The following is a 17,110-nucleotide window of genomic DNA, read 5'->3' as shown; positions in this document are numbered from 1 at the left end:
GGTGAGGAAAGGAGAGGAAAGGAGAGGAAAGGAAAGGAGAGGAAAGGAGAGGAAAGGAGAGGAAAGGAAAGGAGAGGAAAGGAGAGGAAAGGAGAGGAAAGGAGAGGAGAGAGGAGAGACCAGTTCAGCAAAAATGCGTTCTGTGAAAACAAATGTGGAAGACGTGTCAGTTGTTTATTCTGGGGAGGATAGAGACAAAACTAGTTTAGAGTTTACTTCACTTTCAATGGAAGTTTTATAGTGATTGAGAATAATGTCTGAGAATGTCACTGGTCGGGAGCTAAACACAACTCTTAAAGATAATTATGGGCTGGCTGAGCTGGGAGACACTCTGAAGTCATCATTCAGATGGGGGGAGAAAGGACATTGAGGACTCTTGAGGGAGTCAGTGTGTGTGGATAACGGTAAAGGAAACACACACACAGACACACACAAACACACGCACACAAACACACACACGCACACACACACGCGCGCACGCACACACAGCTGCAATGATGCTTCATCTGACACCACAACTCTCCATGTCACTCTGCACTCTCCATGTCACTCTGCACTCTCCATGTCACTCTGCACTCTCCATGTCACTCTGCACTCTCCATGTCACTCTGCATTCTCCATGTCACACTGCACTCTCCATGTCACTCTGCACTCTCCATGTCACACTGCACTCTCCATGTCACTCTGCACTCTCCATGTCACTCTGCACTCTCCATGTCACTCTGCACTCTCCATGTCACACTGCACTCTCCATGTCACTCTGCACTCTCCATGTCACTCTGCACTCTCCATGTCACACTGCACTCTCCATGTCACACTGCACTCTCCATGTCACTCTGCACTCTCCATGTCACTCTGCACTCTCCATGTCACACTGCACTCTCCATGTCACACTGCACTCTCCATGTCACACTGCACTCTCCATGTCACACTGCACTCTCCATGTCACACTGCACTCTCCATGTCACTCTGCACTCTCCATGTCACACTGCACTCTCCATGTCACACTGCACTCTCCATGTCACACTGCACTCTCCATGTCACTCTGCACTCTCCATGTCACACTGCACTCTCCATGTCACACTGCACTCTCCATGTCACACTGCACTCTCCATGTCACACTGCATCTCAGCCACCATGAAGGAGCTGTCTTGGGTTTGTCACACTCAGACATTCCGACCTGCAAAAACTCATTTCAGGGAGGTGGCTTCACCGGCTAGTTAGTTTACATCAGTGCAGTAAGACGAGACTCCAGCTCAGGCCCATAGCTAAGGAGAGAAACCCTGCATACGCTCCAACTGAACATCTGGTGTGTCAGCTGAGGCGTGCAGGAGCAACCCAAACCCTGCAGGGCTAAACTCCTGCCAGAGCAGTCACAGCTCCCACAACCTGCACACTGCTGCTACCTGCACACTGCTGCTACCTGCACACTGCTGCTCCTGCACACTGCTGCTCCTGAACACTGCTGCTACCTTCACACTGCTGCTCCTGCACACTGCTGCTCCTGCACACTGCTGCTACCTGAACACTGCTGCTCCTGCACACTGCTGCTCCTGCACACTGCTGCTCCTGCACACTGCTGCTCCTGAACACTGCTGCTACCTTCACACTGCTGCTCCTGCACACTGCTGCTCCTGCACACTGCTGCTACCTGAACACTGCTGCTCCTGCACACTGCTGCTCCTGCACACTTCTGCTCCTGCACACTGCTGCTACCTGAACACTGCTGCTACCTGAACACTGCTGCTACCTGCACACTGCTGCTACCTGCACACTGCTGCTCCTGCACACTGCTGCTACCTGAACACTGTTGCTACCTGAACACTGCTGCTACCTGAACACTGCTGCTCCTACACACTGCTGTTACCTGAACACTGCTGCTACCTGAACACTGCTGCTACCTGAACACTGCTGCTCCTGCACACTGCTGCTACTTGAACACTGCTGCTCCTGCACACTGCTGCTCCTGCACACTGCTGCTACCTGAACACTGCTGCTCCTGCACACTGCTGCTACCTGAACACTGCTGCTCATGCACACTGCTGCTCCTGCACACTGCTGTTACCTGAACACTGCTGCTACCTGAACACTGCTGCTACCTGAACACTGCTGCTGCTTTCGTTCTCCACCCACGAAACCTCCACCTGCCCTCTATCTCCACCCACGACACACCTCCACCTGCCCTCTATCTCCACCCACAACACACCTCCACCTGCCCTCTATCTCCACCCACATCACACCTCCACCTGCCCTCTATCTCCACCCACATCACACCTCCACCTGCCCTGTATCTCCACCCATGACACCTCCACCTGCCCTCTATCTCCACCCACGACACCTCCACCTGCCCTCTATCTCCACCCACGACACCTCCACCTGCCCTCTATCTCCACCCACGACACACCTCCACCTGCCCTCTATCTCCACCCACGACACACCTCCACCTGCCCTCTATCTCCACCCACGACACACCTCCACCTGCCCTCTATCTACACCCACGACACCTCCACCTGCCCTCTATCTCCACCCACGACACCTCCACCTGCCCTCTATCTCCACCCACGACACACCTCCACCTGCCCTCTATCTCCACCCACATCACACCTCCACCTGCCCTCTATCTCCACCCACATCACACCTCCACCTGCCCTCTATCTCCAACCACGACACCTCCACCTGCCCTCTATCTCCACCCACGACACCTCCACCTACCCTCTATCTCCACCCATGACACCTCCACCTGCCAAAAAGGAGGCGACTGGGATTGCTAAACATCAAAAGCTTTAGAAGGGGTTCTGCCCCTGCCTCTACCTGCCCCTGCCTCTACATGCCCCTGCCTCTACATGCCCCTGCCTCTACATGCCCCTGCCTCTACATGCCCCTGCCTCTACCTGCCCCTACCTTTACCTGGCTCTACCTGCCCCTCCCTTTACCTGCCCATCCCTTTATCACACACACTCACACACACACACACTCACACAAACATTAAGAGGAAGGAGTCCTCCCTAGCTTGTGCAGCAGTGTCTCTCTCCCCCACGGAGCCATGAGACCGTATACAGAGAAATAGAAAGAAAGAGAGAGGGGGAAAGAGAGACAGAGCAATACAGAGAGAGGGGGAGAGAAAGAGAGACAGAGAGAGAGCCAGAGAGGGGGGGGGAGAGAGAGAGAGAGGGGGGTGGGGGGAGTCCAGTGTCTTTTGGGAGTCTGTCTGGCTCGTTTTAACATGCATGCTGATGAATGGTCCTGGAACCAGGAAGTGCATGAGTGCGCGGTGCTGTGCGCGGGGGGGTTGACCCTGGGGTCGTTTGTTTCCCTCTCTGGTACCGCCAGAGAACGCCCCTACTCCGCCACGCAGAGCTGGTTGTGTGGCTGGAATGAGCTCACTTCAAAGGTGTTCATAAATCAAGCTGCCATGCAAAGGAACACCCTTCCTCCTTCCCCCTCTACCTTCCCAGCCCCCCACCCCCCAGCCCTCTACCTTCCCAGGCCCCCACCCCCCAGTCCTCTACGCCCTCTACCTTCCCAGGCCCCCACCCCCCAGTCCTCTACGCCCTCTATCTTCCAAGGCCCCCAGCCCTCTACCTTCCCAGGCTCCCACCCCCCAGTCCTCTACGCCCCCCTCTACCTTCCCAGGCCCCCACCCCCCAGTCCTCTACCTTCCCAGCTCCCCACCCCCCGCCCTCTACCTTCCCAGGCCCCACCCCCCAGTCCTCTACCTTCCCAGGCCCCCGCCCCCCAGTCCTCTACGCCCTCTACCTTCCCAGCTCCCCACCCCCCAGCCCTCTACCTTCCCAGGCCCCCAGTCCTCTACCTTCCCAGGCCCCCGCCCCCCAGTCCTCTATGCCCTCTACCTTCCCAGCTCCCCACCCCCCAGCCCTCTACCTTCCCAGGCCCCCAGTCCTCTACCTTCCCAGGCCCCCGCCCCCCAGTCCTCTATGCCCTCTACCTTCCCAGGCCCCCACCCCCCAGTCCTCTACCTTCCCAGCTCCCCACCCCCCAGCCCTCTACCTTCCCAGGCCCCCAACCCCCAGCCCTCTACCTTCCCAGCCCCCCACCCCCCAGTCCTCTACACCCTCTACCTTCCCAGCTCCCCACCCCCCAGCCCTCTACCTTCCCAGGCCCCCAACCCCCAGCCCTCTACCTTCCCAGCCCCCCACCCCCCAGTCCTCTACACCCTCTACCTTCCCAGCCCCCCGCCCCCCAGTCCTCTACGCCCTCTACCTTCCCAGCTCCCCAGCTCCCCACCTCCCAGCCCTCTACCTTCCCAGGCCCCCACCCCCCAGTCCTCTACACCCTCTACCTTCCCAGGCCCCAGGCCCCCGCCCCCCAGTCCTCTACGCCCTCTACCTTCCCAGCTCCCCACCCCCCAGCCCTCTACCTTCCCAGGCCCCCACCCCCCAGTCCTCTACCTTCCCAGCTCCCCACCCCCCCGCCCTCTAGCTTCCCAGCTCCCCACCCAGACCAGACCCAGACTAGACCAGACCCAGATACAGACCAGACTAGACCAGACCCAGACCATACCCAGACCAGACCCAGACCAGATCAGACCCAAGATACAGACCCAGACCAGACTTGACCCATACTAGACTAGACTACACTAGACCCAGACCAGACCCAGACCAGACCCAGACCAGACCCAGACTCAGACCAGGCCCACACTAGACTCAGACCAAGGCCCAGACTAGACTCAGACCAGACCCAGACTAAACTCAGACCAGACCCAGACTTGACTCAGACCAGACCCAGACTAGACTCAGACCCAAACTCAGACCAAGGCCCAGACTAGACTCAGACCAGACCAGACCCAGACCCAGACTAAACTCAGACCAGACCCAGACTTGACTCAGACCAAACCCAGACTAGACTCAGACCAGACCCAGACTAGACTCAGACAAGACCCAGACTTGACTCAGACCAAACCCAGACTAGACTCAGACCAGACCCAGACTTGACTCAGACCAAACCCAGACTAGACTCAGACCAAACCCAGACCAGACCCCGACCCAGACTAGACTCAGACAAACCAAACCCAGACTAGACTCAGACCAGACCTAGACCCGGACTACCCTAAACTCAGAACAGACCCAGACTAGACCCAGACCAAGAACTGACCAGACTACCATATAATAGAATCTTCATTTACTAATTACATTCCCCATTCACTAAATACATCGTACATTCACTTATTACATTCTACATTAAATACTTTCTACATTCACTCAATTAATTATACACTAATTCTATTTGTTCACTAAAGCATATGAAAGCCAAGGTGTTAGAGGAATCAGGATTAGAACGGACTAACATGATAAGAAAACCATGGTTACCAAATCTTGTGGTCACTGGAAATACTCCAGACAGAACAATATTTCTATTATTTTGACCATTTATCTGTTGTTGTTTAATCTAACTGTCTTTTCCGTTAGAAGACCGCAAGTTCTTGCAGTTATGGTTTAGTAGAGTTGTATGTATTTTCCTGACTTTCCTCAAGGTGAACTGTGATCATTCAGACTCTTATCTCTGTCACATGGAGTCTTGTTATCACGCAGAAAAACACAATTTGTCTTCTCCAACTACTGCTGATAAACAGGCAAAGTCTCCTGTCTGGCAGTAAACTCAGAGACAAGGGGAAGCGCAGGTCTTCGGTGAGGAACGATAGCAAGCTGATCTGCGGAACCTCGCTAACAGACATGGCTATCTATCCTGATCGATCTCCCTTCCACCAGGTCCACCCAGGCACACCCTGTACACTCCACACCCTCCATCCCGCTTCACACCCTGTACACTCCACACCCTCCATCCCGCTCCACACCCTGTACACTCCAGACCCTCCATCCCGCTCCACACCCTGTACACTCCACACCCTCCATCCCGCTCCACATCCTGTACACTCCACACCCTCCATCCCGCTCCACACCCTGTACACTCCACACCCTCCATCCCGCTCCACATCCTGTACACTCCAGACCCTCCATCCCGCTCCACACCCTGTACACTCCAGACCCTCCATCCCGCTCCATATCCTGTACACTCCAGACCCTCCATCCCGCTCCACACCCTGTACACTCCACACCCTCCATCCCGCTCCACATCCTGTACACTCCACACCCTGTACACTCCACACCCTCCATCCCGCTCCACACCCTGTACACTCCAGACCCTCCATCCCGCTCCACACCCTGTACACTCCAGACCCTCCATCCCGCTCCACATCCTGTACACTCCACACCCTCCATCCCGCTCCACACCCTGTACACTCCAGACCCTCCATCCCGCTCCACATCCTGTACACTCCAGACCCTCCATCCCGCTCCACATCCTGTACACTCCAGACCCTCCATCCCGCTCCACACCCTGTACACTCCAGACCCTCCATCCCGCTCCACATCCTGTACACTCCAGACCCTCCATCCCACTCCACACCCTGTACAATCCAGACCCTCCATCCCGCTCCACACCCTGTACACTACATTCCCTTCACACCCTGTACACCACATCCTGTACACTACACACCCTCCATCCCCCTCCACACCCTGTATACTACATTCCCTTCACACCCTGTACACCACATCCTGTACACTACACACCCTCCATCCCCCTCCACACCCTGTACACTACATTCCCTTCACACCCTGTACACCACATCCTGTACACTACACACCCTCCATCCCCCTCCACACCCTGTACACTACATTCCCTTCACACCCTGTACACCACATCCTGTACACTACACACCCTCCATCCCGCTCCACACCCTGTACACTTCACAAACCACACACCCCAGACATTCTATACACACCCCACAGTCCTGGAAGGATGAAGGGATGAGATAATGAGGGATGAAAAGATGAGGGTTGGGGGCAGTTGAGGGGGGTGGAACGCCTGCAGGATGAGGTCATGGTGTTAGTGTGTCCCAGACCCAGTCCTCTCCATCCTGCAGTAGGGCCAGGGTCTGTGTCGACCCAGTCCTCTGCGTCCTGCAGCAGGGCCAGGGTCTGTGTCGACCCAGTCCTCTCCGTCCTGCAGCAGGGCCAGGGTCTGTGTCGACCCAGTCCTCTCCGTCCTGCAGCAGGGCCAGGGTCTGTGTCGACCCAGTCCTCTGCGTCCGGCAGCAGGGCCAGGGTCTGTGTCGACCCAGTCCTCTCCGTCCTGCAGCAGGGCCAGGGTCTGTGTCGACCCAGTCCTCTGCGTCCTGCAGCAGGGCCAGGGTCTGTGTCGACCCAGTCCTCTGCGTCCTGCAGCAGGGCCAGGGTCTGTGTCGACCCAGTCCTCTGCGTCCTGCAGCAGGGCCAGGGTCTGTGTCGACCCAGTCCTCTGCGTCCTGCAGCAGGGCCAGGGTCTGTGTCGACCCAGTCCTCTCCGTCCTGCAGCAGGGCCAGGGTCTGTGTCGACCCAGTCCTCTCCGTCCTGCAGTAGGGCGAGGGTCTGTGTCGACCCAGTCCTCTCCGCCCTGCAGCAGGGCGAGGGTCTGTGTCGACCCAGTCCTCTCCGCCCTGCAGCAGGGCCAGGGTCTGTGTCGACCCAGTCCTCTGCGTCCTGCAGCAGGGCCAGGGTCTGGGTCCGCCTGGTCTACTGCTACCGGGGAACAAGCACACAGAGATAAGAGATCATGTCTGCCAGACGCTCGGGATGGTGGGAAGGCAGAAGACAGGATGTTGAGATCAGAGTGAGAATCTGGCACCACTGTGTGGTTCTGGACATCACACTCTCCAGGCTGGGTGACTACAGAGAAGCCTGCTGAGGTCTCATCAACCTGAGACCTGTGGTCAATCTCAGAGAAGCACTTCCTGCTAAGGTTGGAGAATTACGTGATGGACAACAGCAGAAGTAAACAATAACATCAACAACAACGACAGCAACAGAGTCTCAGAGATGGTATTCCAGAAAGCGGATTTACTGAAAACCCTGAGTTGGGTAACCCTGAATTGAGGCTAACTCTGGGTCTTCCTTTCCAGAAAGAGAGGTAACGCAAACTTTTGGTCAGTGTCCATGGTGACTCACTCTGTGAATGTAACCTGCTCGTTAGCAGGTTTCAATAACAAACTCTGCATTTCTACCTATCCCCTCCCACTTTCTGAGCCTGATAGCGTTGGCAGACATGGGGTGTCCTTTCCTGGTTCGAACGACCAATCTCAAACTAAATTTAATTCACTTAGTTATACGTCGGGAGAGGATTATAAGACGGCGATTCGATGTATTTAATTCCCTGATGAATACCTAAGTTAACGTTACCGTTTCCCGTCACACTCCATCATTTATTTTAGCAACATTCTCAGCCCTTACATCGCTAATACACACCGTGGACGTGCACTCATAACCGACCAAATGCTTTTTGGCTGTGAAATAAAGACAAATCATTGAAATTTCATTCGGTCTTCTTCATTGCCTACAAATATAAATCAAACAATGAGAATGTATGCTATTGTTCCTCCAATTTACATTATTCACCTGTGACCATGCACCCTCCTGTAACTGGTGTTCCAGCAAATACATTTCAAGATCAGCCTTTATTCTTCTGCCCTAAGTATACATTTACATGTAGTCATTTAGCAGACGCTCTTATCCAGAGCGACTTACTGTAATTACAGGGAAATTATCCCTGCGGCAAGTAGGGTGAAGTGCCCGTCCCAGGAACACAACGTCATTTTGCACTGCCATAAATCGAACCAGCAACCTTCTGATTGGTAGCCCAATTCCATAACTGCTCAGCCATCAGACACCCACCCACCAAGTATACCATCTCTTGGTCAGTTTTTGGCACTTGCTTTATGAGATTCAGTTTGTACAACTCCTTCACTGGTAACTGGGAATACAAGAGATGACATTAAATTCAACAGTTCCTCATGCAGAATTCACCTGCCATTAACTGAACATCTCTATGTTCAGCTTCCATGCTCTGTTCAACAGGATCGAAATGTGCAAATCGTATTTCTATTCATTATTCTCATCATTTCAGTGTAACTGAAAATTCCACACCAGCTTGTAAGTAAGTAAGTAAGTAAGTAAGTAAGTAAGACTTTATTTATATAGCACATTTCATACAAGAATTGTAGCTCAAGGTGCTTTACATAAAATCAATAAAAACAATAATACAAGTGATAAAAGTAATAATAAAAATAGCAAATCTATAAAAACAATAATATAACTAATAAAAGTAGCAAAACCCTTCTGAGATAAAATTACTTAAATGCTTTGGTAAAAAGTTAGGTTTTAAGCTGTCTTTTGAAAATGTGTAGTGTGTTTGCCCATAATTATTCCCCAATAATTATGGGCAATTTGATCCATAGTTTTGGGGCGTAATTGACAAAGACCGCATCACCAATCTTCTTGTGACTGCTTCTGGTGACCTTTAATAGGCCTGCATTTGATGATCGCAGTGTTCTAGCTGGTGTGTAGTTTATAAAGGAGTTAGCAATGTAGCTTGGTCCTTGTCCGTGTAGAGCTTTGTATGTGAGGAAAAGGACCTCACAGTCAATTCTGAAGGTAACGGGAAGCCAGTGTAAAGTAGCTAGGACAGGACTAATGTGTTCTCTCCTTTTAGTTTTGGTTAATAATATAGCTGCAGAATTTTGAATGAGCTGTAGTCTTTCAGTGGTTTTCTTGGGAAGACCAGTGAAAAGTGCGTTACAGTAGTCCAGGCGTCTGGATATACATGCATGAATTAACTTCTCTGCATCATTTTGGTTTATGAATGGTCGTACCTTTGCTATATTCCTCAGGTGAAAGAAAGATGTTTTGGTCACTTTATTAAAGTGAGAGTTGAAATTAAAATCTGAGTCCAGGATTACACCGAGACTCGTCACCTCTGGTTTAAGACAGGGGGTTAAGCCTCCTAGATTCTTAGTAAGCATCTCTCTTTTGGATTTGGGGCCACATAGTAGGACTTATGTAAATAAAAGTACATGGGGAGAGAACTACCAGCAGCTACCATACATGTTGGCATATCTGCATCCATCTCTGCTGAAGCAGTCAATGTCTCTTCAACATCTTAATCTTAATCATCCTGTGATGAAAAGCTTCCTGTTGGGTGTTACTGCTACTACAAGTTGAAATAGGCACCAACTGATATTTACTCTGTATCATGTCAGATATGATTAAAACCAAGCGTCGAGGCTACAATCACAAGCGTATAGCCTAAGCAAAATATGTCTTACCTGTTCGTAGTATGTTTTCATATTTAATATGACATAAATTTAACATGCTATCTAGTCCAACACTATTTCACCTGTAATATGTATGGACTGGCTACTGCATTCACATGTATGCATTGACTCGGACAGCAATGGTCTCCCACGCCAATTGTCTCTCCTAAGCTATCTACAACCCAGATAATGGACGCTACGTCAAGCCGAACAAAACAGTTTAGAATTAGAATGTATTTGTTCAATGAGTGAAACACACAGATGCATATAAATGAAATATTCCCCTGAGCTGTAACACAGGAGTAAACATTTACAGCAGACAGTGAGCTCTCCAACTACTTCTAGCACATTAGCTACCGTTTCACCAAAATACCATCATTCTACACCGAGTAGCCTAATATCAAGTTAGCAATTTGCACTAATTATAGCAGAGATACCTCTGAAAAAGTTATCTAGTATAATTATAACAAGAACACAGAAGAGTGATGAACTGCTGGCGGCGGTGGATGGTGCGACCGGAGGATGAACGGCCGGAGGGGCGATGCTCGGTACGGCTTCGCGCTGCAAGAGAAGCCGTGTGTTTGTGAACCCCGTCTGTCTCTGGTCCATGTTAAAACTGTCCGCCGTGAAATGGTCAGTGGCGCAGAGGCGGCTGTTGGAGTTTATCCGAAGCTTTCCATGAGCGTGGCTCTTCACAAAATCTATCAACCTATTTTTCCTTTCATTATCAACTTAAATGGCGTTGCAGCGCAGCTGGATTTCTTGCATCCAGGGAAGATGCAGTTGCGGGTGGTGGGAGACATCCTGAAGCTAGCTAGCTAGCTGATAAAAGCTACAATAACAGTACAGCAGGAGGAGCCATTCAGTGATCTGACGTAGATGGGGCGAAATGACGTAGATAGGGCATTTTTTGGCTCCGCCCATTAAAACCTGATCTGAAAACGGAAGAGAAACTGTTCTTCGGTCTAACTCCACATTTCAGTGCGACAAGGTTGTAGCGCTTTGCACATGCTTTCAGGAACTCATTTCACACGTGTATATAATGTACTTAGAAGCAAAACATGGAATTTACTTTACAGGATCTTTAAAAGTATATCAAAATTGAACTATTTTCTAAGTATACTTCTTAAAAGTATATCAAAAGTGAACTATTTTCAAAGCGTACTTATAAGTATATCAAAAGTCAACTATTTTCTATGCATATTTTTTAAAAGTATATCAAAAGTGAACTAAAAGTGTACTATCCATATTTTAGTATACTTATAGTATACTTTTATATACTTCTTTTTTGTAAGGGCAAAAATCCCTCAGAGTAGCCTCAGGCATCACAGGCCACTCTCAGGCATCATGGTTTAGCCTCAGGCATCACAGGCCAGCCTCAGGCATCTCAGAGTAGCCTCAGGCATCACAGTCTAGCCTCAGGCATCACAGGCTAGCCTCAGGCATCACAGGCCAGCCTCAGGCATCACATTCTAGCCTTAGGCATCACATTCTAGCCTCAGGCATCACAGAGTAGCCTCAGGCATCACAGGCACCTCAGGCATCATGGTTTAGCCTCAGGCATCACAGAGTAGCCTCAGGCATCACAGGCCAGCCTCAGGCATCACAGGCCAGCCTCAGGCATCACAGAGTAGCCTCAGGCATCACAGGCCAGCCTCAGGCATCACAGGCCAGCCTCAGGCATCACAGGCCAGCCTCAGGCATCACAGGCCAGCCTCAGGCATCACAGGCCAGCCTCAGGCATCACGGGCCAGCCTCAGGCATCACGGGCTAGCCTCAGGCATCACGGGCTAACCTCAGGCATCACAGGCCAGCCTCAGGCATCACAGGCCAGCCTCAGGCATCACAGGCCAGCCTCAGGCATCACAGGCCAGCCTCAGGCATCACAGGCCAGCCTCAGGCATCACGGGCTAGCCTCAGGCATCACGGGCCAGCCTCAGGCATCACAGGCCAGCCTCAGGCATCACAGGCCAGCCTCAGGCATCACAGGCCAGCCTCAGGCATCACGGGCTAGCCTCAGGCATCACAGGCTAGCCTCAGGCATCACAGACTAACCTCAGGCATCACAGTCTAGCCTCAGGCATCACAGTCTAGCCTCAGGCATCACAGAGTAGCCTCAGGCATCACAGTCTAGCCTCAGGTCTGATGCCTGAGGCTAAACCATGATGCCTGAGGCTACTCGACAACCAAGTGACAACGAAAATTACCAATGACAACCAAAAATGTAACCATTATTTTGAGTGCGCACTAATATGAAACACTCCATTTTAAGGCAAATGTAAACAGGCGTACTGTAAACACCTGTACACCGTACAGTACTTTATGCTCAATAAAGCACACCCCGTGACTCACTCTCAACCAATCAGAATGCTTGATTTCAACCACCCGTATTATAATTATATTTAGTCATTTAGCAGACGCTCTTATCCAGAGCTACTTACAGTAAGTACAGAGACATTCTCCCCGAGGCAAGTAGGGTGAAGTGCCTTGCCCAAGGACACAACGACATTATGCACAGCAGGGAATCGAACCAACAACCTTCTGATTAATAGACCGCTCAGCCATCTGACCCCTTATTGAATCAACTAGAGAGAGAGAGAGGTGGGGGGAGAGAGACAGAGAGAGAGGTTGGGGGAGAGAGAGAGAGGTGTGGGGGAGAGAGAGAGAGGTGGGGGGAGAGAGAGAGAGAGGTGGGGGGAGAGAGAGAGAGAGGTGGGGGGAGAGAAAGAGAGAGGTGGGGGGAGAGAGAGAGAGGTGGGGGGAGAGAGAGAGAGGTGTGGGGAGAGAGACAGAGGTGGGGGGAGAGAAAGAGAGGTGGGGGGAGAGAGAGAGAGGTGTGGGGAGAGAGACAGAGGTGGGGGGAGAGAAAGAGAGGTGGGGGGAGAGAGAGAGAGGTGGGGGGAGAGAAAGAGAGGTGGGGGGAGAGAGAGAGAGATGGGGAGAGAGAGAGAGGTGGGGGGAGAGAGAGAGAGATGGGGAGAGAGAGAGAGGTGGGGGGAGAGAAAGAGAGAGGTGGGGGGAGAGAGAGAGAGAGATGGGGAGAGAGGTGGGGGGAGAGAGAGAGGTGGGAGAGAGAGAGGTGGGAGAGAGAGAGGTGGGGGGAGAGAGAGAGAGAGGTGGGGGGAGAGAGAGAGAGAGATGGGAGAGAGAGAGGTGGGGGGAGAGAGAGAGGTGGGGGAGAGAGAGGTGGGGGGAGAGAGAGAGAGAGAGAGAGGTGGGAGAGAGAAAAAAAAGGAGGAAAAGGAGACGATTTTCAGAGAGAGAGACAGACAGAGACATCCATAAGGAGAGAGAGAGGTCTGTGTGTGATTTCCTGATAAGGAGCTACATTCTTGATGGTGCAACAGTGTAATCCTGTGTGGACCTGACAGTGTTTACTCTGCAGCAGCAGCAAACAGCTCATCAACAGCTGCGCAGCCAGCACAGACACACAGCCAGCACAGACACCCAGACAGCACAGACACACAGCCAGCACAGACACACAGCCAGCACAGACACACAGCCAGCACAGACACCCAGACAGCACAGACACACAGCCAGCACAGACACACAGCCAGCACAGACACCCAGACAGCACAGACACCCAGACACACAGCCAGCATAGATACACAGACACACAGCCAGCACAGCCAGCATAGATACACAGACACACAGCCAGCACAGACACCCAGACAGCACAGACACACAGCCAGCACAGCCAGCACAGACACCCAGACAGCACAGACACACAGCCAGCACAGACACACAGCCAGCACAGACACCCAGACAGCACAGACACACAGCCAGCATAGATACACAGACACACAGCCAGCACAGACACACAGCCAGCACAGACACACAGCCAACACAGACACACAGCCAACACAGAAACACAGCCAGCACAGATACACAGGCAGCACAGACACACAGACAGCACAGACACACAGCCAGCACAGACACACAGCCAGAACAGACACACAGCCAGCACAGACAGCACAGACACACAGCCAGCACAGATACACAGCCAGCACAGACACACAGCCAGCACAGATACACAGACACACAGCCAGCACAGACACACAGCCAACACAGACACACAGCCAACACAGAAACACAGCCAGCACAGACACACAGCCAACACAGAAACACAGCCAGCACAGACACACAGCCAGCACAGATACACAGCCAGCACAGATACACAGACACACAGCCAGCACAGACACACAGCCAGCACAGACACAGCCAGCAAATACACACAGCCAGCACAGACACACAAAACAGACACACAACCAGCACAGACACACACACACAGCCAGCACAGACACACAGACACACAGCCAGCACAGACACACAGATACACAGCCAGCATAGATACACAGCCAGCATAGATACACAAAACAGACACACAGCCAGCAACAGACACACAGACACACAGCCAGCACAGACACACAAAACAGACACATAGCCAGCAACAGACACACAGACACACAGCCAGCACAAACACACAAAACAGACACACAGCCAGCACAGATCCATCACTACCAGCACCTAGCAGCAGCCCTTGATCCCGCCAGTCAAAACAGCTCTTCCAGGGGCATCTGGGGTCAGCAAAGCCATAACAGTGATAGGAGACTTTTGATTAACAAAAACACAAATGCACACACACACATGCAAACTCTCTCTCTCACACACACACATTCACACAAACAAATGCAAACACATACACTCACAGTTCTCCCTACCCCCTGAGGAACACTGATGAGTTTTAACTTGTTACAGCAGCTAATCAAAAGAGACACTTGGAGATAATCAAGCAAGACAGTTGACACACCCAAGTATCATCTCATCTCATATCATACCACACACACACACACACACACACACACACACACACACACACACACACACACACACACACAAGCCCACACACACACACCACCCACACACACACACACACACACACACCACACACAAGCCCACTCACCCACCCACCCACACACACCACATACACCCACACACACACAGACCCACACATACACACACACACACACACATACAGACCTACATTTACACACACACACATTCCTCTGATTGCCTCTCATCTGCCATGATGTCACAACAATTCGTCTTCATTCTTAGCAGATGTGGAAACTAGAGTAATCAAGACTGTTCTGTTACACACTCAGGCTGGGGCTGAAAGGGATAGAGAGAGAGACACAACATGGAGAGAGAGAGAGACAGAGAGAGACAACATAGAGAGAGAGACAGAGAGACACAACATAGATAGAGAGACAGAGAGAGACAACATAGAGAGAGACAGAGAGAGACAACATAGAGAGAGACAGAGAGATACAACATAGAGAGAGAGACAGAGAGACACAACATAGAGAGAGAGAGAGACAGAGAGACAAAACAGAGAGACAGAGAGAGAGACAGAGAAAGACAACATAGAGAGAGACAGAGCGAGAGAGACAGAGAGACACAACATAGAGAGAGACAACATAGAGAGAGACAGAGAGACACAACATAGAGAGAGAGACAGAGAGACAAAACATAGAGAGACACAACATAGACAGAGAGACACAACATAGAGACAGAGAGAGAGAAAGCGACATAGAGAGATAGTCTGGCGGAGACTCAGCAGGCTCAGTCCTCTGTGATAACCATGATGTGTAACAGACGTGGTCTTGCTCCGTCAGAGGCATACCGGCCAATGTCCGCTCCCACCGGGAGTCGAACCTAACACCTCTCGACTTCCAAGTGCAACCACTACCAACTACACCAACGAAAAGCTAGCAATTTGTTGACGCAGGTGGCCTGTTACATACTTCAGGAGTGAGTTTCACCACACACCGGCTAAAGGTGGACACCAGCCCTTTGTGATAACTATGGTGGACACCAGCCCTCTCTGATAACCATGGTGGACACCAGTCCTCTCTGATAACCATGGTGGACACCAGCCTTCTCTGATAACTATGGTGGACACCAGTCCTCTCTGATAACCATGGTGGACACCAGTCCTCTGTGATAACCATGGTGGACACCAGCCCTCTGTGATAACCATGGTGGACACCAGTCCTCTCTGATAACCATGGTGGACACCAGTCCTCTGTGATAACCATGGACACCAGCCCTCTGTGATAACCATGGTGGACACCAGTCCTCTGTGATAACCATGGTGGACACCAGTCCTCTCTGATAACCATGGTGGACACCAGCCTTCTCTGATAACTATGGTGGACACCAGTCCTCTCTGATAACCATGGTGGACACCAGTCCTCTGTGATAACCATGGTGGACACCAGCCCTCTGTGATAACCATGGTGGACACCAGCCCTCTGTGATAACCATGGTGGACACCAGTCCTCTGTGATAACCATGGTGGACACCAGTCCTCTGTGATAACCATGGTGGACACTAGGGATGAGCGGATCGATCCTGAAGTAGCAATACTTTTGATACTGATGTTGAAAGATATAGATATTTATATCAGTGATTTTATTTATTTAGAATGAAATGTAGAGTTTAAAATAAGCTTTGAACACTGTGCCGCTCCAGTCTGGTATGCACACAATGCTGCTCCTCCCCTGCTCCGTTTGATGATGTCATGCCATCAAGCACAAGCCAATCAGCAGGGCAGACACTTTGTACGTGAGTGAGAGGTGTCATGATGGCAGAAACTGTACCAAGAGAGGTCTCATGATGGCAGAAAGAAAGAGGAATGTTTGTAAATGAAAACCTTGCAAACTGCGATGTTCGTTGGAAGGCTGTTCGCTACCATGGCAACACCACCAACTTGTACAAACACAAAAAGGAGAACTCCGAGCTGCAGCAGAAACGAAGAGAGGAGGGAGGAAATCCTTCAGACAGTGTGTGTGTGTATCTGTGTGTGTTTATACTATATGTGTGTGTGTATATGTGTGTGTGTATACAATATCTGTGTGTGTGCGAAGTGAAGGTTTGCTACCAAGCTTCCACGTCAGTGTTTG

General features: G+C 51.4%; 2 protein-coding genes across 3 annotated transcripts in view; one reads left to right on the top strand and one right to left on the bottom strand.

Moving 5' to 3' along the window:
- Nucleotides 1–17,110, bottom strand: part of fhl3a (four and a half LIM domains 3a) — a 41,379-nt gene that overhangs the window by 16,253 nt on the left and 8,016 nt on the right. The gene's annotated exons all lie outside the window — the stretch shown is intronic.
- Nucleotides 3,224–4,586, top strand: LOC136944400 (uncharacterized). The gene is made up of 2 exons (XM_067238149.1): nucleotides 3,224–3,320; nucleotides 3,502–4,586. Exons 1-2 carry the CDS (start codon nucleotides 3,224–3,226, stop codon nucleotides 4,584–4,586), a joined length of 1,182 nt encoding a protein of 393 aa, XP_067094250.1.

The sequence above is a fragment of the Osmerus mordax genome, chromosome 6 (genome assembly GCF_038355195.1).
Source record: "Osmerus mordax isolate fOsmMor3 chromosome 6, fOsmMor3.pri, whole genome shotgun sequence".
Taxonomy (NCBI): Eukaryota; Metazoa; Chordata; class Actinopteri; order Osmeriformes; family Osmeridae; genus Osmerus; species Osmerus mordax.
Note: the sequence above shows the minus strand (reverse complement) of the source record. Positions and strands in the feature narration are given on the sequence as shown.

Coding starts and splice junctions, on each gene's coding strand:
- LOC136944400 (XM_067238149.1), top strand. CDS start 3,224: ATGCATGCTGATGAATGGTCCTGGAACCAGGAAGTGCATGAGTGCGCG. Junction 3,321..3,501: donor GTCGTTTGTTTCCCTCTCTG/GTACCGCCAGAG, acceptor CCCACCCCCCAG/TCCTCTACGCCCTCTACCTT.